Source organism: Drosophila teissieri, chromosome 3L, assembly GCF_016746235.2.
Source record: "Drosophila teissieri strain GT53w chromosome 3L, Prin_Dtei_1.1, whole genome shotgun sequence".
Classification (NCBI taxonomy): Eukaryota; Metazoa; Arthropoda; class Insecta; order Diptera; family Drosophilidae; genus Drosophila; species Drosophila teissieri.
In genome coordinates this window covers 7,907,421-7,935,202 of record NC_053031.1, presented here as the reverse complement: position 1 = coordinate 7,935,202, position 27,782 = coordinate 7,907,421, and the positions used below count along the sequence as shown (strand labels likewise).

Below are 27,782 nucleotides of genomic sequence, written 5' to 3'. Positions count from 1 at the left end.
ACACGAGAGATCGACAGACATGCCAAACGCCATCGCCATCGCAGCCCAAAAAAAAGATTTTCAAAGTGGCCGGCAGCTGGGCGTTTTGTCATTCATGCAATGCAAGAAATGAACAGCACAGTAACTAAAATCCTTATTACGAGAAAGCAACAAAACCAACATGAAAATTAAAAAACATTTCAAATAAAATACGCAACAAAAAAATCGTAAAAACTTCAAAAAATGTAACAAAAACATCAAAAAAATATAAAAAAAGAAAATATACAAGAAAAATACATACATACATATGTGCTTGAATACGAAAAAAAAATCGCAAACTATATAAGTCAAATAATACAACAACAACAGAATAAATAATAAATACATATTTCAATAAACTAAAAGTCCCCCATCTGTGTATTTATGTTATCTACTGCTGGAGTCTGAGAGTAAAACGTAATAATAAAATATACTATTTGAAACAAATGCTTTTGAGTTGGCAAAGCTGCCGTTCCAAGGGGGATCCCCACACAGATACTTCCAATATAACGTTGGTTTTGGTTTAATTTTTCGCTTTTATTTATAAGAATAATTTATATCTGCTTAGATTTGTTCGGTTACATGACGTGACTATGGTATGGTATCATCGTTTCTCAATTGCTGCCTCCTTTGGACAAAATTATCGGTTCATTGACTTTGCTTTTCGGTTGTTTTGCTCTCTATATGCTGGGAATTTCCATTTTCTGCTTAAAATTCACGATCCATTCGCTTGATTACTTCTAAACTTTGTATGCGTTTAGGTAATGTCAGATAATCTTACGATTTAGCGCTTGCATTGATTTCTCGTTTTAGTGAATATATTGCATTGACTTAGATTCGTTTTTTACTTTGGTTGTCGCATGTTAAATATATCGCCTATTTATAAATATATATCGCCTTAGGTGTAGTAGATATACGAGTATGGCAAAAATTGTGTTTTTCGTGTGAGGGACTAGAACATTTTCTGACGAATTTCAAAAACCGATCGATCGATTATCATATGTATATAAAGCCAGTAAAAAGGGATTCGTAATACAAATTGAATTATGCATATTCTCATTCAACTTTTGGGAGATTAATTGATTCGTTTCGAACTTACAAGTACTATTACAAAAACGTTCAAGCTTTGTATAAAAAATCGAGGTAAACTTGATAGTGCATCGGATCTGTTTGGGTTTTGGGTGTTGTGTCCCTAACTTGTGTAATGCTTGCTTGCAATTGGTGTTCATGTGTTTGTTGGGAAACTCGGAATTCTGTGTTCATTTTCATTTCGTTTTCTTTTTTATTTATTTTTTAATTTTTTTTGGAGGCATTCGCCACCGAAGGCATTTCAATAATGGCTGCGTTCGATTCAGATTCTTCAATATTCGGTTGGATTTTGCTTTGGATGAAACGATGGACTACTTATAGATGGGCTCATGAGCATGACAGTGAAGAAAAGCGTCGATCTAGTTGAGATACTATATCTTTAGATACCAGATCCTGGCTTTGTCTTTTTCCTTTTGGTTTTCTTTATCATTTTTTTGCGAGAGCGAGAAAATGTTAATATATATTCTTCGTTTGTTTGGGGTGGGCAAGTTTTTCTTCCAGAACTGCGTAAATACGAGTTATAATTTCTTAAATATTTGTTTGCTCTTAATAGGAAGAAGTTAGATAGTCTTAATTTAAGTGTACATAGCTATATTTGATATCCAAGGGTTGTGCTTAATTTTCTCTTCGCCTTACTGGCAATATTTTAATCTTTCTTTCGTCATTATTTTTAAATTTTCGAACCGGGAAACGTGAATTGCTTGTGCTGGCTACGCCAAGTGGGGACTTCGAAGGACTCAAGCTCCTCCTAATTGTGGGACAAGTGTGTGAGTTTGGTGCTCCTAAATCGAAAAATATTTACCATGCTTTTAGAGTCTAATGCGAATTTTTGTATTTTCATTACAGTCGAACTTCTCCAACTTACGTGTTTAATTTAGTAACACTAGCGTTTCTGGGAGTTATATCGTTTTCTCATAATTTAAATCAATAAAACTAATTGGGTTTACTTTAGTTTGGGTTTACCTATAGTTCCTTAACGAATTGTAAAGATGCCCCTTAGATGTACATGAATTAAAGAAACATACTAAGTTAATAGAAAACAATTTCACAGAATACAAATCCTAATTTGGTTAATTTCACAAATTTAACAACCTAATTAATATACCAATATGCTCGAGTTAGAGAAGTTCGACTGGTGATCGTTTTCTTTTTGTGTTGGGTTAAAGACTATCATCCGATTCAACAATCCGACGGCTGGCTGGGCACTTCAGGCGCTGTTCTTGGAGACAAACTCGCGCAGGATGTCGCCGGCCATCTCGATGTTGTTGCGCGAAATCCCTAGGGCGGTGATCGCGTTCTCCTTGGAGTAGCCCGCGTTCATCAGCCGGGCAATGTACTCCAGGTTAATGTTTTCGTAGGGCACGGTGCCGCAGTCTTTTTGATTGATCGTCACGTTCGCATAGAGCAGCGGTTGCGGTTGCGATTGCGGTTTCGATTGCTGGACAGGATTGGACCCATTGCCCGCCACCGCTGCCGCTGCCGCCGATGTCGTCGTTGTCGTTTGGCTCTGCTTGGCCGAGGGGGCCTTCTTTCCGTTGGCCAGTGCTGCAGCGGAGCCACCGCTGCTGGTGGTGCACAGTTGCGTGTAGTGGGAGGAGGCCGAGTCCTGCCGGCTCAAGGTCACGCCGCGCGCCTCCAGCGGGCGGGTATCGATCACCCCACTTATAGTTTCCGCCGGACCCACCTCAACGATGTCCTCATCTAACAGTGAGAGCACCGGCGATGTGGTACTAGTTGCTATCAGCTGCTGTCGCATCAAATCCTCGGCCAAGGTGTCCACGCTAGGAGAGACATGTGGTGGTATTGGTGGAGCCGTCGTCTGGGGCGGCACATTATCTAGGCTGCACTGGATGTTGTCGATACTCTTGCTGCTGCTGGGTGCTGTTGCTGGTGGTGGTGGTGCCGTGGCCTTGCTGGGTGTCTCCACGCCAGGTGAGGATTTTCGCGGTGGCAGGGGAGGAGCTACAACAGATGCTGCCGTTGCTGGTGTACCCGTATCATGGAGATTCTGCAAGATGGCATACGAACTCGAGCTGGAGGCATTGTCGCTGCTGCTGGTGCTGCTGTGGCTGCAGTTCTGTGGCAATTTCTGGCCATAGGTGGAGTTGGCAACACAGGAGCCAATAAGCGGAGCACTCATCCGGTTGGTGTTCTTTTGGCTGGAGCTGGCCCCGCCACCACCACCGCCATTGCTGAGCACCGCTGAAGCAGGAGGAGCCGAGGGCTGTGGCTGCTGGTGTTGGTGTTGGTGCTGGGAGGAGGATGATGATGCTGCCACTGATGTTACCGATGCGAGAGAGGCGGAGGAGGATGTGGAGGCGGCGGCGATGGAGATGGAGGAGCAGGAGCTGCTGGGCAGGCTGAGGGTTGGCGTGCCGCCTGCATAGAGATCGTTTTGCACGGCCATCAGGCTGGGCGTGGTGCTCCGGCGTCCCAAACGTGGCGATGTGTGCGGACTGTGCTTCTCAGTCGCAACCGTGGTCGAGGTGCTGAGTGCGTGCAACGATGAAGTGGCTATGTTGAAGTCGCCCATATCCTAAACATATCCAGAACAGAAATCAGATTATAGGTCTCCGTGCAGTTCAGTGAATCACCAGTCATGGAATAATGAAACTTAAATCTTCAATTCATATTGGATAACTTTTGAAAAGAAATGTACTTTAACATATTTGATTTCTAGAACCTATTAAATAAATTAACAAATGCGAAAACGAAGTCGTTCTACTATTCCATGTGAAACTTTCTAACTGAACATTGTAGACCACTTAAGCAAATAGTTTGCTGATCATAGAGCATGCCGCTGGATGGAGGAAATTGGCATGCACATCAAACAGAAAATCTGAGGAAAATAAGAGTCACTAGTAAAAACAGAGCTAAATCAATCAGTAAGAAAACATATAAATCAATTCAAACCAATATTTAAATATTCATATTATGCATATATTTTGTTTTGATTCAGTTTTTTTTTTTGTTTTGTTTGTGGTTGTGTGGTTGTTTCGTTTTTAGCCGTAAACTTATTAAGGAAATCAAAAACTAATCGCTAAATGTATAAAAATTGCATTAGATGTATTATATAAATAATCGTTATCGTTATTGTGTACATTAATGCGATCTGATTTATGGTTATATTAAATTAACGAAATGAGCCGAAATGTGGGTTCGATTTAAAATTTGTAATCTAATACTTTTCGTTCGTATTTTTGATAGCAACGAGCGCTACAAATTCTGGCCTTGTGACACAGGAAATCAAAAATTAATTTACATACAACATACAATCTAACTAAATTATCGATCGATTCGAGGCCTCCTATGTTTAGCCTGATTTCTTAAACCTTTTCGGTTTCTTTTCTTTTTGTTAATAATAAATTACAGTCTTAGGGCAGCGCGTTGGCTGCTTACAAATAAAATTGAATTGATGGGGGGAAGTAAACGCACGCTACTACAAACTAAATGTATCTTTGGAAGTGTTAAACAATAAACTAAAATGAAATAAACACATAACGGAGTACAATGAAAAAGAGAATGACTCTAGAGTAGGGATAGATACAAAAAATATATACTGCGGCATACAGGAGATAATCAAGCTCGATGTGGAAGAGAAAATTCCAAATACTACAGAACAGGTTACAATTATAAATTCCATAGTGCCTATGTACAAAAGTGCAATCGAGGGCAAATCGAATCGGATCGATTAAAATGATTCATAAACAGAGGCGAACGTGATCAATAGATAGAGGGAGCGTGAGAGAGGAAGAACGAGCAACTAAACGAACGCACACAAACCAAACCGGCGGAGAGAAAACAGAGGAAGCGATAGCAAACGATGGTTGATGAGCGACTTCCGGTCAAAGAACTTTAACTACGTTATGCATGTGCTCGATGGACAATGGTTGCGGTTGTGGTTGTGCTTGTGGCTGTGATTGGGCGTGTGTGCGTGGGTCTGTGAGTGTTAGTTGCATGAGTTTGGCTAATAATTTAAATATGTTACAGCTAAACAAACAAAATTAAATTCGAAACTGCCACTGCGAACTGCAGGCTAAACATTAAACTTATATAAACAATAGCAGTTGTAAAATCTAAAATATATAATGTATATATAGGCATATATAACTGTATAAACGAACCAAAGGTAATCATAAGAGTAATATGTATATAAATAGCAGCACAGGCGGCAGCGGAGCAGGCGGATCAGGCTGATCAGGCTGTGAACAAAACTATACCTCAGTGTCGTCTTCTTCCTGCTGCTGCTGTCGCCCATTGGTGACGTTCCGGTTGTGTTGCTTGCGCGGATCGAAGGCGTCCACGACGATCTGTTCGGTGCCCTTGATTTCGGCCCGACAGAAGGGACAGCCCTGCAAGAAATCCATTGTTAAGTGGGTGTTGTGGGTGTTTAATACTCAATTAACTCCGCTCACCTGTCCCTCGGAATCCACTTGCCAGGAGGTGAGGCAGGGAGTACACAACAAGTGGCCACAGGGCTCGATGCGGATGTCTTTGTCGTTCTCCGCACAGATTTTGCACAGCTGAAAGGTGCTGCCTACAATGCCAAATAAATACTTGTTAGTACAAAAAAGAAAGTGGTTGTTATACGACAGTAGCTTACCCATTTCACAGTATAGTTCGTATTGCTCTTGGGTTACGGTTATGTGGTCCTCGGTGGGACTTTGAACGGCAGACGACAGATCCGGATTGTACGCTTGGCCATCTGGGTACAAGTAGAAGCCCTCTCTGAAAGTCAAACATCATGATCAGTAACGAATAGTTATAAAACAATTATAACTAAGGGCCTTAGGGGCAAGTATCGTCAGTCAGTGTATGATATTCTTTGGTAATCTACTATTTCTCACCGATGGCCATCGAGCAGCGCTTGGCACAGCGACTTATTCTGAGGGATTGTCTGCAGAATCTCTCCCTCGGCAGTAACGTAGCCGATGGCCCATTGGCCCAGCCGCGTGCAGGAGAGCCGGAAAACGTAGCTGCCCGCCTTGAGGATGTAGCGCTGTAGGCGAGCCTTCACCTCGTCGTATGTCAGGAACGCCACGTAGCCCGGATGTGTGACGGCCAGTATTTGCCAGTTGCGTAGCAGTGTCACCCAAGGCTGAAAGAGGCGTGTGAAGACGTCGAACTCGAAGTTGGAAATGAAGTCGTTGCAGGTAAGATCGATAGTGGTCTTTAGGGCCATGGCCTCCAGGCCGGAGATTATGGGATGTACTTTGTTAAGCTCCTGTCGAAAGATCTTCCAGGGAACCAATGTGCTGCGGGAGAAAGACGTGGTTAGAAACGTGAGTATTTGTGGTATATTATTGCTTTGAAACAAAGAAATTATTTGTAAGAATTAAAATTGTTAGTTTAAGGGAATTCATATGTAATCAAAAATACCCTCTTTCACAATACTAATAAAAAGTTAGGGAATGGTGTTCACAATAATATGTAAAAACTATATGGGGACACTTTGAACGTGAGTGTTTGTGGTATATTATTGCTTCGGAACAAAGAAATTATTTGTATGCATCCGAATTCTAAATATTATCTAACCAAGAAGGCCTTCATTCACAATACTGATAAAAAGTTTGGGAAGGGAGTTCACAAAAGTATATGTATGTAAAAACAGTATGGGATCACTTTGGAGGTATTCAAAATAAACAATGGTTTGTGCTGATTGCATATGTGATATCCATTTCGTAGTATTATCCTTTAAAATTTCAAATATGGGCATTCACATTTGTACCCATGAGTTTTGCGCTAAGACCGAACCAGTTGAAACTGGTTTGATTCAGACACGGTATTGGATATTCAGACTTCCAATTCTAGTGAAATTTTCCATATCAAATAAAATCCCAATGAATGAACTGTTTTTTAGTTCAGACATTACATTCGGCTTTTGAAACCACACTATAAACAACTCATTTATTTAGTTACTATACTGTTTTGCCTACCAATAAGACTTGGTATTCTTATGGGTATGATGTTACACTGTCCACTAGGTCCAATAGGCGCCACTCACCTGTTACCGAAGTTGCTCTTCCAAAAGTCGGCCGCGTCCGCCTTGGTGATCCGGAATTGGTCTCCGGCAAAGACACCATTGGGGAATATGGCCTTCAGTTCGCTGAGCATGTGGGAGAAGACCAGGCTGAGCTTGGTGAGATTCCGGCGGTAGTGGGAGTTCTCATCGAACATCTTCTCCTTGCCCTCCTTGAAGAGCTTGATGGCCTGCTTGCACTTTCGCATCAGATTGTTGATGAACACGTTGAAGTGCTCGTTGGCATGGAGCAGGTGCATCTGGTCCTCGTTCTTCGAGTAGATCAGCCTCAAGCGCTGGTACGTATCCGGCAGGATGTCCAAAATAAACGGTGGACTATTCTTCAGATTCATCTTGGGCTGTTGGCACAGTTTAACCACCTTGTCCATCAGCTTCCACGTCTTCTCGAGCGTCTTTTTGTCGGTGGACAGGCGCTGGGAGACGCAGGCCTCCGAGATGGCGCCGTGCAGCTTGGAAAGCAGCGATGGGAAAATCTTTGGCTGCGATTGCACACGGGTTCCACTGCCTCTCGTCGCCATCTTTTCTCTCTGCCGCTGCGCTGCCTCTGCTTCCTCTTCTCAGCTCGTCTCCTTCTTGTTGTTGTTGTTGCTGCTGCTGCTATTCTCGTCGTTGTTGTTGTTGTTGCTGCTGCTGCTGGTGGCCGTGTGTAGTAGTAGTGGTGACTTCGGTGCGATTTTCCCCCACAATCTAACGAAACGCGATCTATCCGATTGGGTGCCCGATCCTCACGGCTGTATCCTTGCACCTGGCGTGTGCATTTGGGGCTACGCGTTTCGGCGACGTTTGCGTTTTTTAAACCCACACAATATTTTCGACTTTTTCAATGAAATCTCTGTATGACCGCGAACGCAACGCCAGTAAATACCAATCGAGTTCGCACAGCTGGGCACACTAATCAAAGGGTTGCATTGCGCTGTGACGTCACCGTTGACCGCTGTAAAATAACGTTACAAAATGGCGAGTATTTAAAAAAAACGTTACAATTTCTTGAATTAAATAATTTAAATAATCATTATATACGGAATGATTACTTGTCGAATGCAGGCAGTATTGTATGGTTGTACTGTAAAGTTTGCCTCGATGATAAATATATTTAAATATATATCTTCCAATTCAATTGATTGGAAAATGAGTGTTTCAAATTGTTTATTACGCCATCAAAGTTCCAGTTTGCTTAATGATAATACGTTAAATATACATTGCCCATAGAAACTCTAGAGAACGCTCTTACTCTATTTTAAGCATGAAAACTTGCAAACCCTCACATTTTCTAAATAAAATGTAGTGTAATGCTAGGCAAGGCATTACCTTGTATACAAAAGTTGCAGTTTTCCCGGCAGAGGCGCTAACTCTCCCCTTGCCATATAATTTCCGCCGTTTATCCAGCGATCCATTATTTATATAATACTCGCACTGGTTTGGTAGTTGATCGGGAAAGAAAAAAACAAGAGCAGTGATTAGATGGAAAGAAAACCCGCAGAACAGGTGCGTGGCTCTTGGCCTTCTATCGTTTATTATAGCCATCTTTTCGCACACACGGCTGTTGATATCTTTCTATTTTTTTTTGTTTTGGTTTTTTAATATGCACTGCCACTGCAGCCGCAATTTTCACTTTCCATTTTTATTGGCAACCGCAGGCGAGTGGCGTCAAATATTTATTTGGCCAGAAAAGAAACTGCACGGCTGCCAAAAGGTTTTTACGTCTCCGCCAGCCTGGCTTTCTTTTAATTAAGTTTTGCTCTTCTCTTTTCGGTTTCTTATTTTTTGGCGCTGTTTTCCTTTGGTTTTTCCTCACTCTTCTTTTTTCATTTTTTTTGGGAATCTGCTAGTTGTCGTGTTTGGGGTATTAGTTCTGGGCACTGGCGCTTAAAGCCGAGTCACGCCTGTCATATGCAGTTTGGCTTTTTCCCCGTTGAGCTCGGCTCAGCTTGGCTCAACTCGACTCGACTCGGCTTGGCTCGGTGTTTTGGACCTGGCTCTCACTGAACTGCCCAAAAAGCTAACTGTAAACATTCACTTAGTGACCTCTTTTCCCATGCGGCGGCCACTTCCACCTCCACCACCACTCAATTTTCTTTAATGCACGCGACTTCGCCGCCACTGATCTGCTTCTTCAGCTTCCTCCACCCGCCGCCAGTGCACAGTGGTTACAAATTTTGTGGATGGTGAGTAAGTGCCTACAACACATTTCCCAAAATCATGATTTATTGCACAACGATGTGGGGGGAACTACTCAGAATAAAAAATAAAACGTGTACTATGACTTATTATTCAAATTGTTGTTAAGAATCATTAGATTATAGAATATTGTCAAATTGCCAGCTTAATGTTAGACTATAATATATACAACGGCCTGAACCAAATATATTTTCTAATGATATCAAAGATTATACAACGCTCAAGAGCCTACAACAAAGTATTTATTTATGTTATTAAATACTTGTAGAAATATACAAATATTAATTATTAAAGTAATTATTAAGTTACTATTACGTTGTCATTTATGTACATTTACCTAGCTAATAGGAAAAAGGGTTAAATTATTTAACTGAAATCTCATTATTATATCAAATACATAGCACCTAAGGTCTAAGCTCTGAAAGCTCTGATACCAATGTATAAAGTTCTGATAGCTCTGAAAACTATATACATATAAAACTGATAATGAAATCTTCAAATTTTTGTTGTGTAAATTATGAATCAGGACACTGTGCTAGGTGATAGTGGGCTATATGTGTGTGACCCTTATTCGCAACAGCCGCTGAGGCGTAAAATTTATGGCTTTAAAGTCTACAAGTCTATAAACACAGCTTCCAGGCTGCACTTTCTACTGCAACTGCAACTGCCAATGCCACTGCCACTGCAACTGAATCGTGGACTCGGATCGTGAATATTGTATATTGGATGTGGGATGGGATGGGTTGGGATTGGGATTGGGCATCGGAGATATCGGGGGAGCACGGACGTGGACGTGGACATGGATGCATCTGATCCGATCGAATCTTATTGTGTCGAGTCGTGTGTGTGTGCGTTATAATTTCAAATGCGGCGCGCCTTTTTGGCTGCATTTTGCTGCCACTTTTGGCAAATTAAATTTGTACGCAAAACCGATTAGGCCAGGCAGACATGACCAAGTTGTTATTTTAAATACCGACAACTCCATTTAATCAATGTGCCTCGGTACTCAGCAATGCACTTGGAAATATTGGGAAAACCTAAAAAAAAAGTCGATTTTTCTGAAAGCAAGTTGACATCATTATTTTTTGGCTAGAACCATGGGAAATTAATGTAAAATTAATTTCTTCTTTTCATTACTAAAGAAAAACAAAATAGTTTAAAAGTACCTTCTTATACCTTCCCAATTTTATATACTGCAAATTGTTCTTAACTACCAAAACTTTTATTTATTCTCAAATTTATTTATTTTCATAATATTTTATTTTGTCATTATTTTTCATTTCGAAAAACTTTGAAAACTATGCTTCTTTGTTGACCAAACCAAAAATACCTTTAATTTTGTATGCAACCGTCTAGTGAATTGTTTCGAGTGTAGCTGCAACAACAACAGCGCTGGATGCTCTGCTCTGCCGGCGCCGACTGCGCTGCCTTTCACCCATATAAATTTCTTTTCATTGCAAATTTTTTGCCATTCGTCGGCGCATTGTCAAACCTTCCAGTCGCATTTGGAGCCCAAGCTTTCTGAGATTTCAGAGCAACTCGTCACTAAACAAAGCCCCAAGAAGCGAGGGGAGAAGAAAGAGTTTGAAAGGCGAAAAAGTAAAAAGAAACGAAGACGTAGACGACAATACGAATTGTACAAATCGGATGCGAGCGCGCGTGTGTTAGTGTCCATTCATTCATTCGAGAACAATAAAAAAGAAATGAAATACAAAATGCAATCGTCGCAGTTGCAGTTGCCGTCGGCGTCGCAGTAGGCGTCAGCAGGGACAGAGGCAGAGGCAGAGGCAGCGGCCGTGGCAGAACTGTAGCAGCATCGGAATCCGAATCCGAAAGACAGATCATTTCTCATATGCGAATCGAAACTCGAAGTGCGCGCATCAAAGTCAAATTCAAACGGCGAAAGAGTAACGGACAACGGCGAATTGTTTTGTGCGCATAATAAAATTGAAAAAAAAAACCATAACAAAAAAGAAAACCAAATAAATGGAATATAAAGCCTGACCAGAACGTAATTGAAATCAAATTAAAGACGCGCCGTGCAAAAATCCACAAAAACATCAAGAAAAAGCCATAAAGCCAGGGCGATAAAAAAGAAATTATGCTCCATTGTGCGATTGTGTGAAAAGGTCAAGTGCCCGGCAGGCAAAGGGAAAAGCGAAAGAGACAGCAGACAGCAGTTAGAAGATAGAAGACAACTGAAGACACTGGAGCTGGAGTTAGAGCTGGAGCTTAATGTTAATAGGCAAACGAATGAACTCGTAAAAGGGCGAACACATCGGCACATCGGCACATTGGCTAACAAGAAGAGCGGGAAGAAGAAGAGCAGGCCAGGCCCAAATGACCGCAAGACTACCGTTAATTCGAACAGCAGCTTTAACGCCATTACGAGCACTTATATAGCCCATATATATCTAACTTCTAACTTCCCAGCCGAACAACCACGGAAGTGAACAACTTTCCTCCAGCATCAGCCGCAGACGCATAAAAGTTTGCTACTATTTCCATTTCAATTGTTAACGAGCGAAAGCGCCGCACGTCTCTCAAAACGCACGCAGTGCAGCCGCTTCGAGCAGCAAACAACAAATCATCGAGCAACTAATAGGAAAAGTGCAGCAGACAGCAGCGAAAATGCACCACAAACAGCATCGGCATCGCCCCGCCACCGCCCCAAAAGCCACCCAAACACAGACCCACGGTCTTGGCCAGACTCCAAGCCAGATCCAGAGATGCAGCCATAACCACAGCCCCAGTCTGGGCCACAGCTTTGGAGGCTCCAAGAGCCAGCGACAGCTGTTTGGCGCACTCTTGGCCATGTTCATGTTGGCGGCATTTGCGTCGACCACCAGTGGTAAGTCATACACTGCGCGAAAGCCCGAAATGAGTGCTGCAAGTTGCGTAGAAACTCAATGTTATCTTAGACCAGAAGACACATTTTATTTCCCTAAATAAATTAACCAGCTTAAGTAGCAATCTTCTAAGTATACGTTTATTCAGATTCAAATCAAAGTTTAAATCAGATTTAGGTAGTCGTAAATGTACTTAATATACTTAAAGATAGTTAGAGCTGAGTTTTAGTGCAATTTAACCAAAAAAGAGAAAACTGACTTTACAAGTTTAAAACCATTGTTGAAGATTGTTATTTTGAATTTCAGATTATCTATTTTCGAAGGGGTCTAATAAAAGTTTCAAAGGGTATTATTCCCCCTAGTTTCCTTTTGCCTACTAACTGTAGCAAGTACTTTCTCCCAACTATTCACTTGATATTTGCATTTGCAACGATATTAGGTTGCAGTTGAAACTGCGCACGAAGTTCTAGGGAAACGCAAGTGCCTCAGTGCAAAACGGCAACTGATCTTGAGCTAAATGAAAGTTGTAGACAGACTAGACAAGTCGCAGTGAGTGCCGTCTCAATTACCGCCTAATTTCTCCGGGTGTTGAAACGGAGAAGGTGACTCGGGGTCCGGGGTCCGGGGTCCGGATCTAAGACCTACAGCTGTGCGGTGGTAGAAAGGCCGTTGCAGCAGCTATTCACTTCTAAGGTACTACTCCGCACAAAGTGAATGTAAACTGGCACACACACGCGAGTAATAGAGCCTACAGACCCCACCAGACCCCAAAAGCCCCCAAATGCCCCCCGAATGCCCACAGACCTCGAACTCCCCAGTTTGTGGCACTCACTCCTCGTCGACGCATAACACACAGCATGCTCGTAAATATTTTCGTGCACAATTTGTCCAACATTCGAATAAATTCATTAAAAGCACGAAGGGGCGATACAGAAGCCCCTGAAAAGGGGGGCTCTTGGGGAAATCAAGCTGACCGCACAGTGGCAGCGAGCTTGAAATCGTGATGAACTGAAGAGGGAGTAAAGGAGGGAACAGGGGTAACGGGTGGGTCAATTGAGGGGGGTTACATCGTTTAAAGTTGACCCGGAGCGAAATGATTTGTTTTACTTGTAAGCGCGATCATTTGGCTAATTGAAAGCAGCACTTCATCGGCGATTGATGGGTGAAAGATCAATTCGTTTTGGTTGCTGTGATTTGTGATCTGGCATGTACATAGTACATATACATATTTATATGTATGTACATTTGAATGGCCCCAATCAGTGGCGCCGTGATTCATCTATGGGCTTGGTCAGGTCTCTGCCCGCCACTGTGCCACACCAAACCGGAGCAAACCGAGTGCACATGGTGTGCTCTATGTGTATATATATAAGGTATATGTACATACATATACCCAGTATATGTCCAGCATATATCGAGCATATATCATGCAAAAGTCCCTGGCCAGCAGCGCAGTGCGTTGGTTGCTGGATTTTTCCACTTTTGAAAATTATACGGTGGCTGCTTTTATTATTTCTCTCGCCTTTTTTTCTGTGTTTTTTTGCAATTGATGGCATCCGATAGGCAGGAGCCTGCCAGCAATTCGCTGGAGGCCAGGAAAATGCACCAGCACTGGAAAAAAAATGGAGTATATAAAGGAAATTTAGGGAAATCATGACCTCTGATTTGAAAAAGAAAATAGTTCAGAATAGTATAGTATAGTGTGCTAAAGTAATATACTCCTACACACAACAAGTTTTCATTAACGATTTGTACCACTTCATTATTGAAAAGATTTGCATTTTATGCCCATACTAGTGCCACACTTTTCTTCGAGTGCAGCATTGGTGAGAGTGGGTGGGGCGGTTGGGGTCGCATAGCTGCAATGCTGAATGAGATTGGCTGTGGTCTCGGCTTTTGCCAGTGCCACTGCCACTGCCGCCACTGACCATTCCAGCGGATCGTTTACATGTGCATTAATTCCTAACGCCGCTTAATTTTCTCCGAGCTTAATGGCTCCTCTTGATGCCAATGCCCACGATTCCGATTCAGATTCAGATTCCGATTCGGATTCGCATCCCATGCAGCCAGAGTCCAAGCGTCCAAGTCCATTAAGCTGAGAATGCGTCTGCTTGGCTGGCTAGCTCACTGACTATCTGACTAACTGACTAACTTACTATCTGACTGGCTGGCTGACTGACTGGATGGATGTTGAAATTTCCATCTTTATGGCCGGCAGCAGCAAATTGGAATAATGAACGTGGGTTCAATTATCGCAGCCAAACAATCGTGGCAGCCTCAAAGAGCGCTAATAGATTTTCTACTGCTGCCGGGGTATGTGCATTTACGTATATATGTATATGTATATCTTTAACTTAGTTGAGTGCTTCCTCCGCAGGCGGCTCACACAGCTTTCTTTGCAAACAATAAAAAAAAAAAAACAAAAATAACAAACCGACCCAAACTAAACCAGCAGCAGCAGTTCCACATCCGACCAAAGCCAAAGACAACAGAAATGTTCGGCGCCGGAGGCAATTAGTGTGGAAATTTCACTTGCAGTTTTTAGCACAGATTAAGCTTACGATTTCTGGAGGGGATTAGCATGAACAATTATAGATGGAGGTCGTTGATAGTCTGTATGAACGGTGGTGCGATGCGGTATACTTGTGCTCCAATCCCCTAACCATCCAAAACATACATAAATGCCATTGTGTCGTTTTACTTGGAAGCGAGATTTGAAGACCGGGTATCATTGCCGTTGCCGTTAGTAAAAGGGAACTTACCGCTCCCGCTCTTGCTCCAAAACAAGAATTATTCAAGTTAATGGCTGGTTACTTGAGTCGGTCATGCGATCACTCCAGAATCTCGACTCGGATGCGGGGGAGTCCGGGTGGCGGCATGGACGGCATGGACGGCATGGACGGCACACAGTGGGTCACAACTGCGTAAAATGCCCTATGATCGTGCGGCTAATCTGGCATTTGTATGCCCAGAGTCGACTCTTCCGCATGCCGCTCAAGCGCTGAGGAAAATGCAAAGGGAAAGTTTCGGTTGACGGGCTCGAAACAGAGTTACCCTGCGAAAATTCGATGGACAACAGCTCATTACATGCGGGAAGCTTCGAAATGGAGTATATTGACTTATAATTAATGCTTAATCATAACTAATTCAATGAGTAGATATAACAGAGAAGCATCTACTGTCTTTCTTTAACTGAGGTCCTTCCTTTAAATAAGGTCCTTCCTTTAACTGTTTAGAATAAAGTTTCTGGTCAGAAAGCACTTAAATAATGCATCACTCCATCCCCACAGGCGCTGTGACAGACTCCCCCATCAAGATTATCCGGCTGCCGGCGCAGGCGCCAGTTATCCGCTATCGCAGTGCGGATGCGGCGCCGGACTCGTTGCTGATCAACTACCGCCAGGATGCGCAGCCGGAGCTGTCGTCCACACTGATGCAGGCACCCGGAGCGGCGGCGGCTGCCTTGGAGTCGCTGCTGCGCGACGAGATGGAGCAGCAGCAGCTGGCACAGATGGGCAGGCGCAATAGGGCCAGCACCAGCGGCGCCGGCAACTGTCCCCGATCCTGTCCACCGAGCATTACCGTGGGCGCAGAGCCCGTGTGCGGCAGCGATGGTCTGATCTATGCGAACATATGCGAGCTGCGCAAGAAGACCTGCTCCCGCAGTGGAGTGTCGCTGATCAAGGACGTGCGAGATGGCTGCGAGCGGTCCAAGGGTTCGGACTGCAAGCACCGCTGCAGCACGGAAAAGGATCCGGTTTGTGGCACGGATGGAAGGACCTATTTGAATCGCTGCATGCTGAGGGTGCAATCGTGTCGCGTGGGATTGGCTGCCGTGAAGCTCTCGCATGTGGGTCCTTGCAGCAACACGAGCGCCGTTCGCGAGTCCTGTCCGGTGGACTGCAATAGTGCTCCGAAGGATGGACCGGTTTGCTCGTCGGATGGCAATGTGTACAACTCCACGTGCGAGATGAAGCTGAAGACGTGTGGACAGGGTGTGGTGAAAACCAGCCGGAAGCACTGCCAGTCCACACGAATGTGCCGGGAATCCTGCTGGCGTGTGGCGAGGCCCACGTGCGGATCAGATGGACGACTGTATGCCAGTCCGTGCAAGATGCGCTCTTCCAATTGCGGCAAGCACGTCTTTGAGGTTCCCCTGTCCTACTGCATGTCGCAGGAGAGGCATGGAGCCTCCGATGCCTGTCCCACGGAGTGTCCCAAGTCGGAGACGGACTCCTCGTCGCAGTACGTGTGCGGCAGTGATGGTAACATTTACTCCTCACTTTGTGAACTGAAAATGCTCAACTGCGGGTGAGTTTGTTTAAGCTACGAATGGAGTAGCCATGCTTACATTTGATCTTTCAGTCCGCAGCGCAAGTCCATACAAAAAGTGAGCATGGACAAGTGCAAGAATCGACTGACGCGCTGCAAGCAGCTGCCTCCTTGCAAGGATTTCAACAGCCTGTTCGGTTCCATCTTCAGCTCGAAGCGAAATGACAAGCTCTGCGGTACGGACGCCAAGACCTACAACAACGAGTGCGAACTGGCCCACGCCACCTGCCTGTGAGTACCCATCCTGGGATCACCCATAAGTCATGGATTTCATTTCATTCAACTCTTTTCAGACGCGGCGTGAATCTGGCCCACATTGGACCCTGCACGGATCTCAATTCGCCCATTAAGGATTGCGGGGATGCCTGCACCCGGGCGGACTTGGAACAGCAGCCAGTGTGCGGCTCGGATGGCAACACCTTCGCCTCCATGTGCGAGTTCAAGCGGCGCACTTGCGATCTCCGTGTGGTGCCCGTTTCGCTGAAGAATTGCGCTTTAACCGCCGACTGCGAGTCGGATTGTGATGCCCAGCCGCCAAGCTTCGTCTGCGGATCGGATAACAATCTGTACAAGTCCGAGTGCCACATGCGCAAGGAGAACTGTGGCAAGCACGTTTTTGTGGTGCCACTGAAACGCTGCCTTGCCGCCTTCCAGCTTAAGGGATGTGCCCGCATCTGTCCCAGGGAATTCGAGCCCGTTTGCGGCAGCGACAATAAAACGTATCTGAACGACTGCTTCCTGGAGATCGAGAACTGCAGGGCGAACCAGACGGTGAACGTCAACTACTACGGCGCCTGTGGCCGCCCCGAAGCGCCATCCACTAACTTCCTTTACTAGGACGTTTGCGTGGCGCCTTCATTTCACTTGGCATTTAATATTTGTAGGCTATAGTCTTGTATTGTACTTTTTTAAAACGATATTTATTGTGTTTGAATTAAAGCCCCCAACGAACTTACAAGGAATGCACTTGAACCCTGGCCTGCATTTCACATCTAAGCCGAATCATCAAAGAGCTTGCTCAGCATAGCGTTGATCTCGTGCTGTCTGTACTTGACGTATTTGTCGGGATTCTTGCTAAAATGCACCCCAGAGTAGCTAAAAATTATGCAAGACGGTTAGGTATGAATTGAGAAACCATATATATGCTTACATTTCGTAGAATCTGTTGTATATGGGCAGTATGTGCTCCACATTATCACGTTTGATGCCTTCGCGCAGGATCACATCGGGTATGGAGATGCCCCGCTGGATTTTGCATGCCTCCTCAAAGTCCTTATTGAAGTTCTGCAAATAGTTAAGCATGTTGTTTTCAAACCAAGGTAGCTCAACCTATGATATTCATAAAAATCAAAAACCTACAGAAAATCTCTCCTTGAGCACACTGCGATCCTTATCCTTGACCTTGCCGGCAACTGGCTTGGGCAGTTCATCCAGGGAATAGATTCCCACCAGCATCTTGGACCAAGTCTTTTGATAGCTAGCCTTCAGCTCGCGTATCATCTCCATGTAGCTATGCTCGCACTCGGGCTCAGCCAGGGTAACCAAATCAATAAGATTGGAGCGTTGCAGCGACTTGAGGATGTAGTGAATGTTGTTTAGGCGGAAGAGATGCTTGGTGGCCTGGTCATTGTACTGCTCGCACTTATTCATGATAGAAAGATTCAGTTCCGCCAGAGCTTTCTCTACAAAACATAAATAGTGGTTTGAAAGTGTTCTGAAAAATGATTTAGTTGCCACTCACTAATGTAAATCGCCAATAGCGCCTTATTGCGTTCCTCAACTGGCAGCGCCTTCTTCATCAAAATGGTGTCCAATTGCGTGGAGTACAGGACATCCTGTGCCAGAATGGAACCAATGACGTCGAAATGATCGTACAAGTGCTCAATAAACCAGATCGTATTAGACGTCAGCTCGTGTACGGTGGCATCTTTTGGTACATTGCTTTGGCCCACAATGTTAGTGCTCGATTCGCCCTTGACCACGTCCAGGAAGTGCTCCAATGCCTTGGCTCCAGTATGCTGCAACTTTCTCAGCACTTTTTTCAGCTGTTCCCTCTGCGCTGGGTCGTATGTGCGGTCGATATCCGGCTGCAGCAGAATTACCCGCTTCAGGGCGGAAAATATACCCAATGCCGAGGTCCACTCTTTGCGGGAGATGCAGCGCAGGATGCGTTGGGTTATGGCCTCAGCGTCCTTGACCACCAGATCGATGGCATTGTAGGCCAAAGTGGCGAATACATCGTTGTGTTTTGACTGCGGAATAATGTCGATCATGATGGCTCGCTCCCAGTTTAGAAGCCGCTGCAATCCCAGCAGCATGACCAAATACTTGTCCAGCTCCTGATCGCCGTCCATCAAATCCTCGGAGGTCAGGTGGTCGCTGTGCGATGATGCCTTCTTAATGGAGAATCCTGTGGACTGCTCAATGGTCTGCGTCGCTCGTAGATATAACTTGTTCGCCTTCTTTTCGAATCTAAGCATAAGACATGAAATTTATCGCTTATGAAAACTGGGAAAAGGAGTAATGATTCTTACATTTGCTGGAGACGAGCGGAGGTGGTTTTTTTTGGCTCCGGTTGGCGTCCACTATGTCGAGGTCTCTGCAAGCAAAATGTTGCAGACGTTAATTTGCGCTTTTCTTTTCTTATTTTTAAACAATAAATAATTATGATGTATCTTCGTAATTTTTTAGGAACCATTTACCATTTAATATGCATTCGATTCTTATATGTTTATTGATTTTTGTTTATAAATGAGTGTTTTACAAAGCGTTTATACCCCAATATTTTTGACAAAAAGTATTATGCAGTTTGCTAGCTAATGAAATAAATATACATTTGTTTAATGACATTTTAGGAATTACATTAATTATTAAATTATATTTTATTTTCTTAAGGGCAAAAGAAGCCAAGCTTCAAGACACCAGGTCCTTTACAATAATCTTTACAATACCTACTAAATTATCCACATACATATATAAAAATCACAATGTTTCTCTTCACATAAAACATATTAAAATCTTAAAGTATGCTGTAAATTGGACATGCCAGCAATCCACTTAAAGAGTGTGGAGCACATCCATGATGCGGTTGCAATCCTCATCGGCATTTAGACCGATTTTGACAAGATCAGCACGCTCCATGGAGGCCAGTTTCACCAGATCGATGTGAGCCTCTTCGAAGTTGGACACATAGTTCTCCAAGCCCATGTGCATAAGTATCTGTTCCACATTGGCGGCATGGTTCACAACGTACGAGTGGTTCGATGCTTTGATAGAACGCCGACGCGACTCCACGACCAGTGATGTCTCCATATTCGAGTCATCTGAAAAGGTGTCCGGGCTGCTGCAGATCTTTATTTCTCGCTCCGGCTCAATGATCTCCTCCTGCGGCTTGGGCAGTATAAATGGCGGCGGCTTCAGCTGAGTGCGATGACTGTGCTTATGGTGATGGTGCTGATGCTGATGGGGATGCGCCTTCGCTGGCGGTTTCTTAAAGGCGAACCGCATGGGCGACACTGGACTTTTCTTGGTGCCCATGTTCTCGATGGGCGACAGATTGGGCGAACGGAAGTTGCCGAAAATCGGCGTAGAGCAACGCACGTTGGTGGTGTTCACTTTGAGGGTGTTCCATCTGCGCTCCTTTAACGTTGGCGTGCAATTCAAAGTAATTTTGGTCTTGTTCGTGGGCGTACGACAATTCTCCATCTTTAGATATTGTGACACAGAAATGAATGCGTTCTTTGCGAATTCAAGTTAGCAAATGGCGGACAACTAAAGTGACACGTAATACCTCCAGGCAGGAGCTTTTTCGAACCGATTCCGTTACCCGAAACGATCAGAGATGGGAGAAGCATAATCCCACCATCGTACATATCGCTATTCTTATTCTATTACCTACTTTCTTTCCCACTTAATTTACAATAATATGAATTTGAATATAGAAGAAGTGAGTACTCACCAGAGCCTCGTGACCCCAACTGTTGCTCTTCTGGTGATCCTTGAGCAGCTGCAGCGACCGCAGGACCACTTCGCCCCGTTCCGTCGCATAGATGTTGGTGTACTCCCTCAAATTTTGCTCCAGCCAGTGCGAGATGGTGTAGAGCTCCTCGCGAGTTGCCTGCGAGAGCTGCCGGAATGAGGTATACTCATCGCTGGAATCGTCCTCTATGTAAATCAGATCCAACAGCTCAACGGGCTTTAGCGGAGCACTGTGCTTCTTGAGGAGCATGCTATAGTGCTGACTCAGGCCCTCGCATCCGGTGTTGAACAAACTGGTGACATTCTCCAGCTCCACACTTTGCGAATTGTTGTGCCGGAAGTAATCGTTGGCATCTCGCAGTTTGGCTAGTGCGTCCAGGAACACGGTGATGTTGCCCTCCACCGGACCCTGGTGGATCAACTGGCACACCTCCTGGGAGACATCGTAGTGGGACAGGACACTTTCCAGGCAATTCAGCGTTGCTTCCAGATCTTGAAAAAAGAGGCGGTGTCACATTAGTTTGCCAAGATGCCATGGAGTATATTGTCATACTCTGCTGCCGTTTCTGGAGCTGCTCCGTCTCCTGGTACACGGGTAATATGGTCTGCTCTAGGTTTCCCAGGCGCTTCTCGAAGATGGTTAGAATACTGGACATTTGCGTGGACAGATCATGATATTTATCCACTCGATCTTTCAGCAGAGCTAAATTGTTTGCTTCCTGCGGATAAAATGGGTAAATATGGAGGTTTTGAGCATGACAACTAGGCGTACCTTCTCTAATTTATTGTGCGCTTGCAATGAACTGTCCAAATTGTTCATTTTCAAGCGTATATATTGGCAAAATCCTTTAAAAACAAGAAATGGCTCTAAAATACAAAACAATTATTTTTTATTTTGGTTTCACGAAATTAGGGATTTTGTGCCCAGTCGCTATGGTCATACTACGAATTGCCGCGTTGCCAACCTCTTTGTGCCAAACAAAATTACAACGGTCATTTTATAAGGTAAAAGATACATTTTAAATAATGTGCACCTAAACAATTAGTTAAATAATAATAAGGTTAAGTATTTATTAACTTTTTTCTAAGATTTCTATACATGGCTTTAAAAAGCCAAAACTGACGGAAAAACCCGCCAAACTGTCATCTCCGGCCAAGACGCCAACTTTTGTTGTGGTTGGTTGCCATGGAATCCGTGTGTAAACAACGCACCTGCATTTAGGAATTTTTATCAACTATGCAGGATTAGACAATTGGATTTGTGCAACAATGAGGGGAGTTCTCAAATGGCTGGAACGCATCGAGTTTCCCAATAGCAAAGACAACGAGATCAGGTAAAGCTTTCTCATTCGTGGAACACCACAACCTGTTGCACCACATCGCTATAACGGTAATCGGAAAACCGAATATTCCAGTGTTCACAATGTGTGCTACGCCCCCGATGGCAGCCAATTGGTGGTGGCTGCAGGGGATCGGCTGCTCATCTATGATCCAAACGATGGCTCCTTGCTGAACACATTAAAGGCGCACAAGGACACGGTCAATTGTGTGGCCTACTCGCGGGATGGCAAGCGGTTCGCCAGCGGAGCCTCCGACAAAATGGTCATCGTCTGGTCACCGCAGCTCGAGGGGCTGCTGAAGTATTCGTAAGTGCACACCATACATTCAATCATTTGTTTTTATAAAGTGATAACATATAAATACATCCACAGGCACGGTGACTCCATTCAGTGCATGAGCTTCAATCCTGTTTCGCACCACCTGGCCTCGTGTTCCCTGTCGGATTTTGCCTTTTGGTCGGCTGATCAGAAGGCGGTGCAAAAGTACAAGATATCAGCGCGTGTCAATGGCTGCTCGTGGACGAATGATGGCCAGTACCTGATCCTGGGCCTGGCCAATGGCACCATATCAATTAGGAACAAGTTGGGCGAGGAGAAGGGCAGGATCGATCGGCCTGGTGGCCCCAACAGCAACGTCTTCAGTGTCCAATGCTGTCCGGCCAGTGGTCCTGGCAGCGTGGACACCATTGGTGTGGTGGACTGGAGCCAAACGCTATCCTTTCACACGCTCAGCGGCCAGATGATTGGCAAGGAGCGAACTTTGGGCTTTGATCCCTTGTGCCTGCAGTACTTTCCCAATGGGGAATTCTGCCTGGTGGGCGGTTGTACCGGCGGACTTCACTTCTTCACCAAGGAGGGCATTCGGTTGGGTACGCTGGGCGATACCTTTGACACCTGGATCTGGACTGTCGCCCTACATCCGAATGGCCAATCCTACACCATTGGCTGTCAAGATGGAACCCTGGCCTGCTTCAACATTGCGTCTAGTACCGTGCACGCTCTCTACCGCGAGCGCTATGCCTTCCGGGAAAACATGTGCGATGTGATCATTCAACACCTGATCTCTGGCCAAAAGGTGCGAATCAAGTGCCGAGATTTGGTTCAGAAAATAGCCATTTATCGGAATCGATTGGCGGTTCAGCTGCCGGAACGTGTGGTTCTCTATGAGCTGAGCTCTGGAGAGGATCAACCAATGCATTATAAGGTGCGCGAGAAGATCCAGCAGAAGTTTGACTGCAGCTTGCTGGTGGTTTGTGGCCGTCACATTGTCCTGTGCCAAGAGAAGCGCCTGCAATGTCTGGATTTCATGGGTGTCCTGCAGAGAGAGTGGATCATGGACTCGTTCATACGATACATCAAAGTCACCGGTGGCCCTGTGGGAAGAGAGGGACTAATGGTGGGCTTAAAGAACGGCCAAGTGTTCCGAATCTTTCTGAACAACTCGCTACCCCTGCTCATCACCACTGCCGTGTCGGCGGTTCGCTGCTTGGATATCAATTCAAAGCGCAGCAAGATCGCCGTTGTGGACGATGTGGGTCGCCTGGTGGTGCGGGACATAATCAACGATACGATTCTATACCAGGATACGGGCGTAAACAGCGTCACTTGGAACACGCATCTGGATTCGATGCTCTGCTATACCCACACGACAGGCGGTTTAAGCGTTCGTGTGGGAAATCTGCCGCCGAGGGCACCACAGAACATGCATGGCGTGGTGGTGGGTCTTTGTGGAGCCACTGCCTTCTGCCTGCGCGGCAATATCATGCACAATACACCTTTGGCCCTGGGATCCACTATGTGGCAGTTCATCGAAGCTGGATTGTTTGAGTAAGACACATGCCTATTCTGCATGGTATCTCTCTTTAACGATGTTATTATTTCAGCGAGGCCTACCAGGTCGCCTGTTTGGGCGTGACCACCAGCGACTGGGAGGGACTAGCTCAATCCGCGCTGGAGGCACTGCACATAAATATCGCCCGCGATGCCTACGTCAAAGTGAGGAACCTTCCGTGGCTCAAGCTCATCGGGGAACTACGTGATCAGCAGCAGAGATCGGCGGTACCTAAAGAGGTGCTACTCGCAGAGAACTGCGCCTTTGCCGGCAAGTTTAAGGAGGCAGCTCGTCTATTCCTCAAGTGTGGCCAGTCCTCCAGAGCACTGGAAATGTACACAGATCTACGCATGTTCGATTTAGCCCAGGAATATATCAAGGACGGAACTGAGCAGGAGAAAAAGGAACTAGTACGCAAGCGAGCGGAATGGGCATATTCGGTGAAGGAGCCACGAGCTGCAGCCGAACTTTTGCTCTCAGCCGGCGAAAACCAGAAGGCCATTGATATTGTTGCAGAGCAAGGATGGGCCGATGTGTAACTTAATCAAGAAAAGTAATATTTAGCTGTATACTTAACTAAGTGGCTTTTCAGGCTGTACGATATCGGACGACGACTGAGTCTTACGGAGCGCGATGCCCTTGAATCGGTGGCCCAGAACCTAAAGACCCTCAGAGCTCTTCCCCTGGCTGCTGAGATATTCAAGAAGCTGGGTGACGAAGCCCAAGTTGTGCAACTGCACATCGAAGTACGCGACTGGCCCGAGGCTTTCCGCTTGGCGGAATCGTTGCCGGAACTTCTGCCTACCGTGCACTACCAGCATGGGCAATGGCTGGCCGAAACGGATCAGTTTATAGAGGCGCATCAGGGTGAGTTTATCACCGTTGTTAGGTTTTGTTTATTTAAAAGTTTTCGTTTTTTAGCTTACATAAAGGCGGGACGCACCAAGGAGGCCAATCGTTTGCTAAAGCAACTAAGCAATACGGCCATCGTGGAGGAGCGCTACTTGGATGCGAGCTATTTCTATTGGCTGTTGGCTAAGCAACATTTAGATGTATACCACGCCAAGGAGTATGTACAATATCTACCTGAGCGCATTACCTTTATATTTATATAACTTTTATTTTATAGAGAACAAAGTCCTGTTGATCACCACCTTACGGAGTACAAAAATCATTTACGTGTTGCCAAGGTGTATTACGCCTACAGCGTCATATATTCGTATATGAAAGAACCTTTCACCACACATTCCCCAGTTAGCCTATTTAACGTAAGCCGCTTTATACTAAACGAAGTGGAGCACAAAGGTGTCCCCAAAGGTGTAAGCATGTTGTAAGTTAAGACCATAACTTGCAAAAGTAGAACGTGGATTAATTTTGAAATCCTATCTTCCAGTTCGGTTCTTTTTACACTGGCCAAGCAAGCTAAGTTCTTGCAGGCCAACAAGTTGTGCCTTCTTATTAACAAGAGACTGCAGTCTTTGAAGCCACCAGCTGGAGTCCAAGAGCAGATTGATGTGAGTAGTTAATATTCCATGAATGAAATACTTAGGAACTTCCTTTTCAGCTCAATTTTCTAAACAGCAAGGCTTGCAAAAGTGGCTTTAACGATCCGGAGGAGCTTTTGCCACTTTGTTACAAGTGCTCCAACTACAGTCAACATTTGAACAACAATTGTTGTCCCACTTGCCGCCAAGATTATATTTTCTCTTTCGTTTCCTTTGGTATGTATCTTTTTCTTTTATCTTAGGTATCTGTTAATATTCAGATCTCTTTTAGAAATCCTACCCCTAGTACAATTTTATCCGGAAGTGGATATATCTGATGCCGAGGCGGAGCGCTTGCTGCTGGCTCCTGCGAAGCACGCCGAGGATTTGGATCCCTTTAACGAGGATGTGGCCAGTGCACTGCCTTTGAGCTTGGATCGCAATGGCCTGCGTGCCATAGATCCCAATCATGTGCTGATTCTTAAACGCCGGGGAAAGAATGTGCGCAATGTTTACTATCGGAATATATTACCCGATCTGCAGGTTACCTATTGTCCGCAATGTTTGCTGGTAAGTTTAATTAAAAACTCTCATTTCATTTTGGATTATAAGTAATACTTTTTCAGCTGTTCTATGCTGAAGACTTTGAGCTGCAAGTGCTGCAGAAAGGACACTGTCCCTTCTGTCACACATCCTCCGAAAAGCTGTTGGAAGACTTTTGAAATTGACATAAGTAGTGTGTGCAAAGATATAATTTCCGTCCAAAACTGTACAAATAGGAACTATACGCAAATAAATACGGTGTTACGCCCAGGTTTCCTCCTGATATCGTCGCTGCTTTATCATTAGATCCAAGTAATCGGCATCGCCATCTAGTAACTCGATTAAGGCCTCTTTGACAGACTTTGGCATATTATTGGAGTTGCCAGCCACGTAAATGTAGGCATTAAGGTCTTTTATAAGCTTCGCTAGATAAGCACCATTCTTCGCGATTAAATGCTGGACATAGACCTTCTGATCCTGATCCCTCGAGAAGGCAATATGCGCCTCTACCTGTTTCGCATCGGTCCAGGTGGAGAAGTCATTTCCAAAGTGGAAATCTGCAGTCTTGTTGCGACAGCCAAAGAAAACAACCAAGGGACCAATGGTGCAACCTTTTGATTGAGCATACAATCGGTTTTGGATAATACTACGGAATGGAGCGATGCCTGTGCCAGGTCCCACCATTATAAGTGGTATACTTAAGTCCTTTGGCCAGACCATGGTTCCTCCTTTAACTACCCCGCTTAACTCCGTACCGGATTTTAAAGTTTTCAGCCAGTTGGAGCATAAGCCCATACGTGGAGTATGCATTATTGTCTTGTACTCCACAACGGCCACCAGTAGATCCATGCTTAAGGCGGAAACATCCGATGCAATGGAAAAGCTACGTGGCTGGATCAGTGGCATCATCTCAAAGAGCTGCTGTAGAGTTAGAGTAGAGGTGGCATGCCGAAAATCCTCTAGAACCTCTAAAAGATTACGACGCGGCCTATTCACATAAGCCACTAAGTCATCAATTCCCTCTGCGGAGCAGAATTCCAGCAGCTTCTCCTTTTCCATTTCATCGCTGCAATTCTGGGCTAGCACCTCGAGAAAACGTTGCCGTGGCTTAGCACTCAAGTCCCACACGAATTTAGCGGCTTGGTGGAGGCTCAAGGGATTGGAATAGGCTATGGGAAGGGGCATATCCTGGTGGGCGCTGGACACCTCCACTACAGTGCTTTCATCAAAGTACAGGCCGTGTTCACGGACAAGATCGAAGAATGCTTTGACAGCTTCATCGCTGTTTTGTGGCTGAACATCGAGTACATCGCCGGGTTCCCAGCTCAGGTCTTCAGTTTGACACTGCAGCCTTAGGAAGCGTACATCCTGAAAGTGCTCCGCTGCCGTTGTTCTTTGGTTATCCAGAATTTTGAAAGAGTGCGCAGTTTGTTTTTGGCTCCACAGCAGACTGTCCAAGGGAGCAATGCAGGAATCCCTAGGCAACTCCTTTACTGACCACTTTACAATAGTTTGGGTGCTGTTGCTCAGTTTACTTTCATCCAGACCAGAGATGCCCTTCAGAGCAGTCCATAAATCCTTCGTCCAAGTGAGGGATACACCCAAGTGTCCGTAATCATGCTGATCATCACACAGACCCACTGGACACACAGAATTGGCGCCCAGATTCTGCAGCCTCTTGCTCAGTTTCTTGGCGGCATAGTTAAACTTCGGATAGCTGGAGTCACCGAGTCCAAGGCAAGCGAACTGCATGCCTTGCAGGGATTGGGCGGGTAAGCTGCGCTTCAGGAGGAATCGCCAGGCCAGCTTCATGTTGTCCGGCTCCACTCCGTCGCCAGTGGTGGCCACCACAAAGACCACGAGGCGCTCCTCGATAAGCTTGGACATATCGTACTCGTCGAATGGCAGCACGGGTCCTTGGAAGCCCAGTTGATGCGACTCCCGCCAGATCTGCTCCGCCACATCCTGGGCGGTGCCGGTTTGACTGCCATAGAGCACTAGCAGCCGCATATTCTAGAATTTGGAAGTTTTGAATAAATTCTACTGATTACCGGACTTATGATCTGATTTCATATGTTACAATTTGCGCCTAACAGCCCG

The 27,782-nt window shown here is 45.1% G+C and overlaps 6 protein-coding genes across 6 annotated transcripts; 2 read left to right on the top strand and 4 right to left on the bottom strand.

Annotated features, from left to right (window-relative positions):
- Positions 1-579: 579 nt before the first annotated feature.
- Positions 580-8,029, bottom strand: LOC122616818 (E3 ubiquitin-protein ligase CBL-B-B). Its single transcript, XM_043792387.1, has 6 exons — positions 7,112-8,029; positions 5,955-6,362; positions 5,711-5,835; positions 5,523-5,644; positions 5,328-5,459; positions 580-3,643 (listed from the first exon to the last, which is right to left on the bottom strand). Exons 1-6 carry the CDS (start codon positions 7,663-7,665, stop codon positions 2,315-2,317), a joined length of 2,670 nt encoding a protein of 889 aa, XP_043648322.1. The 5' UTR covers positions 7,666-8,029; the 3' UTR covers positions 580-2,314.
- Positions 8,030-10,821: 2,792 nt separating this feature from the next.
- On the top strand, positions 10,822-17,445 carry LOC122617212 (agrin). The gene is made up of 4 exons (XM_043792959.1): positions 10,822-12,176; positions 15,465-16,485; positions 16,540-16,737; positions 16,800-17,445. Exons 1-4 carry the CDS (start codon positions 11,957-11,959, stop codon positions 17,341-17,343), a joined length of 1,983 nt encoding a protein of 660 aa, XP_043648894.1. The 5' UTR covers positions 10,822-11,956; the 3' UTR covers positions 17,344-17,445.
- LOC122617211 (exocyst complex component 7) lies at positions 17,408-21,401 on the bottom strand. Its single transcript, XM_043792958.1, has 8 exons — positions 21,257-21,401; positions 21,038-21,203; positions 20,465-20,976; positions 19,041-19,105; positions 18,248-18,978; positions 17,866-18,188; positions 17,657-17,790; positions 17,408-17,601 (listed from the first exon to the last, which is right to left on the bottom strand). Exons 1-8 carry the CDS (start codon positions 21,302-21,304, stop codon positions 17,499-17,501), a joined length of 2,082 nt encoding a protein of 693 aa, XP_043648893.1. The 5' UTR covers positions 21,305-21,401; the 3' UTR covers positions 17,408-17,498.
- Positions 19,187-20,281, bottom strand: LOC122617213 (protein matrimony). The gene has a single exon (XM_043792960.1). The coding sequence runs from the start codon at positions 20,209-20,211 to the stop codon at positions 19,564-19,566; it is 648 nt and encodes a 215-aa protein (XP_043648895.1). The 5' UTR covers positions 20,212-20,281; the 3' UTR covers positions 19,187-19,563.
- Positions 21,402-21,649: 248 nt separating the features above from the next.
- LOC122617250 (intraflagellar transport protein 122 homolog) lies at positions 21,650-25,965 on the top strand. The gene is made up of 11 exons (XM_043793010.1): positions 21,650-21,818; positions 21,900-22,130; positions 22,197-23,651; positions 23,708-24,190; positions 24,248-24,522; positions 24,577-24,724; positions 24,785-24,985; positions 25,049-25,169; positions 25,220-25,376; positions 25,432-25,709; positions 25,766-25,965. Exons 1-11 carry the CDS (start codon positions 21,754-21,756, stop codon positions 25,859-25,861), a joined length of 3,510 nt encoding a protein of 1,169 aa, XP_043648945.1. The 5' UTR covers positions 21,650-21,753; the 3' UTR covers positions 25,862-25,965.
- LOC122617251 (NADPH-dependent diflavin oxidoreductase 1) lies at positions 25,874-27,758 on the bottom strand. The gene has a single exon (XM_043793011.1). It carries the CDS (start codon positions 27,690-27,692, stop codon positions 25,944-25,946), a length of 1,749 nt encoding a protein of 582 aa, XP_043648946.1. The 5' UTR covers positions 27,693-27,758; the 3' UTR covers positions 25,874-25,943.
- Between the last annotated feature and the right edge of the window lie 24 nt (positions 27,759-27,782).

What these genes read in the sequence shown, in the direction of transcription:
- LOC122617213 (XM_043792960.1), bottom strand. Translation starts at nt 20,211, where the DNA reads ATGGAGAATTGTCGTACGCCCACGAACAAGACCAAAATTACTTTGAAT.
- LOC122617211 (XM_043792958.1), bottom strand. Translation starts at nt 21,304, where the DNA reads ATGAACAATTTGGACAGTTCATTGCAAGCGCACAATAAATTAGAGAAG. An exon ending in TCCGCTCGTCTCCAGCAAAT is followed by an intron (nt 18,979 to 19,040) that starts GTAAGAATCATT and finishes TCTTATGCTTAG; the next exon opens with ATTCGAAAAGAAGGCGAACA. An exon ending in GCTATTGGCGATTTACATTA is followed by an intron (nt 18,189 to 18,247) that starts GTGAGTGGCAAC and finishes TATGTTTTGTAG; the next exon opens with AGAAAGCTCTGGCGGAACTG.
- LOC122617250 (XM_043793010.1), top strand. Translation starts at nt 21,754, where the DNA reads ATGAGGGGAGTTCTCAAATGGCTGGAACGCATCGAGTTTCCCAATAGC. An exon ending in GAGCAAGGATGGGCCGATGT is followed by an intron (nt 24,191 to 24,247) that starts GTAACTTAATCA and finishes GTGGCTTTTCAG; the next exon opens with GCTGTACGATATCGGACGAC. An exon ending in GAGTCCAAGAGCAGATTGAT is followed by an intron (nt 25,170 to 25,219) that starts GTGAGTAGTTAA and finishes CTTCCTTTTCAG; the next exon opens with CTCAATTTTCTAAACAGCAA.
- LOC122617251 (XM_043793011.1), bottom strand. Translation starts at nt 27,692, where the DNA reads ATGCGGCTGCTAGTGCTCTATGGCAGTCAAACCGGCACCGCCCAGGAT.
- LOC122617212 (XM_043792959.1), top strand. Translation starts at nt 11,957, where the DNA reads ATGCACCACAAACAGCATCGGCATCGCCCCGCCACCGCCCCAAAAGCC. An exon ending in ATTTGCGTCGACCACCAGTG is followed by an intron (nt 12,177 to 15,464) that starts GTAAGTCATACA and finishes CCATCCCCACAG; the next exon opens with GCGCTGTGACAGACTCCCCC. An exon ending in CTGAAAATGCTCAACTGCGG is followed by an intron (nt 16,486 to 16,539) that starts GTGAGTTTGTTT and finishes TTGATCTTTCAG; the next exon opens with TCCGCAGCGCAAGTCCATAC.
- LOC122616818 (XM_043792387.1), bottom strand. Translation starts at nt 7,665, where the DNA reads ATGGCGACGAGAGGCAGTGGAACCCGTGTGCAATCGCAGCCAAAGATT. An exon ending in GCGCTGCTCGATGGCCATCG is followed by an intron (nt 5,836 to 5,954) that starts GTGAGAAATAGT and finishes TTTGACTTTCAG; the next exon opens with AGAGGGCTTCTACTTGTACC. An exon ending in AGGAAGAAGACGACACTGAG is followed by an intron (nt 3,644 to 5,327) that starts GTATAGTTTTGT and finishes GGATATGTTTAG; the next exon opens with GATATGGGCGACTTCAACAT.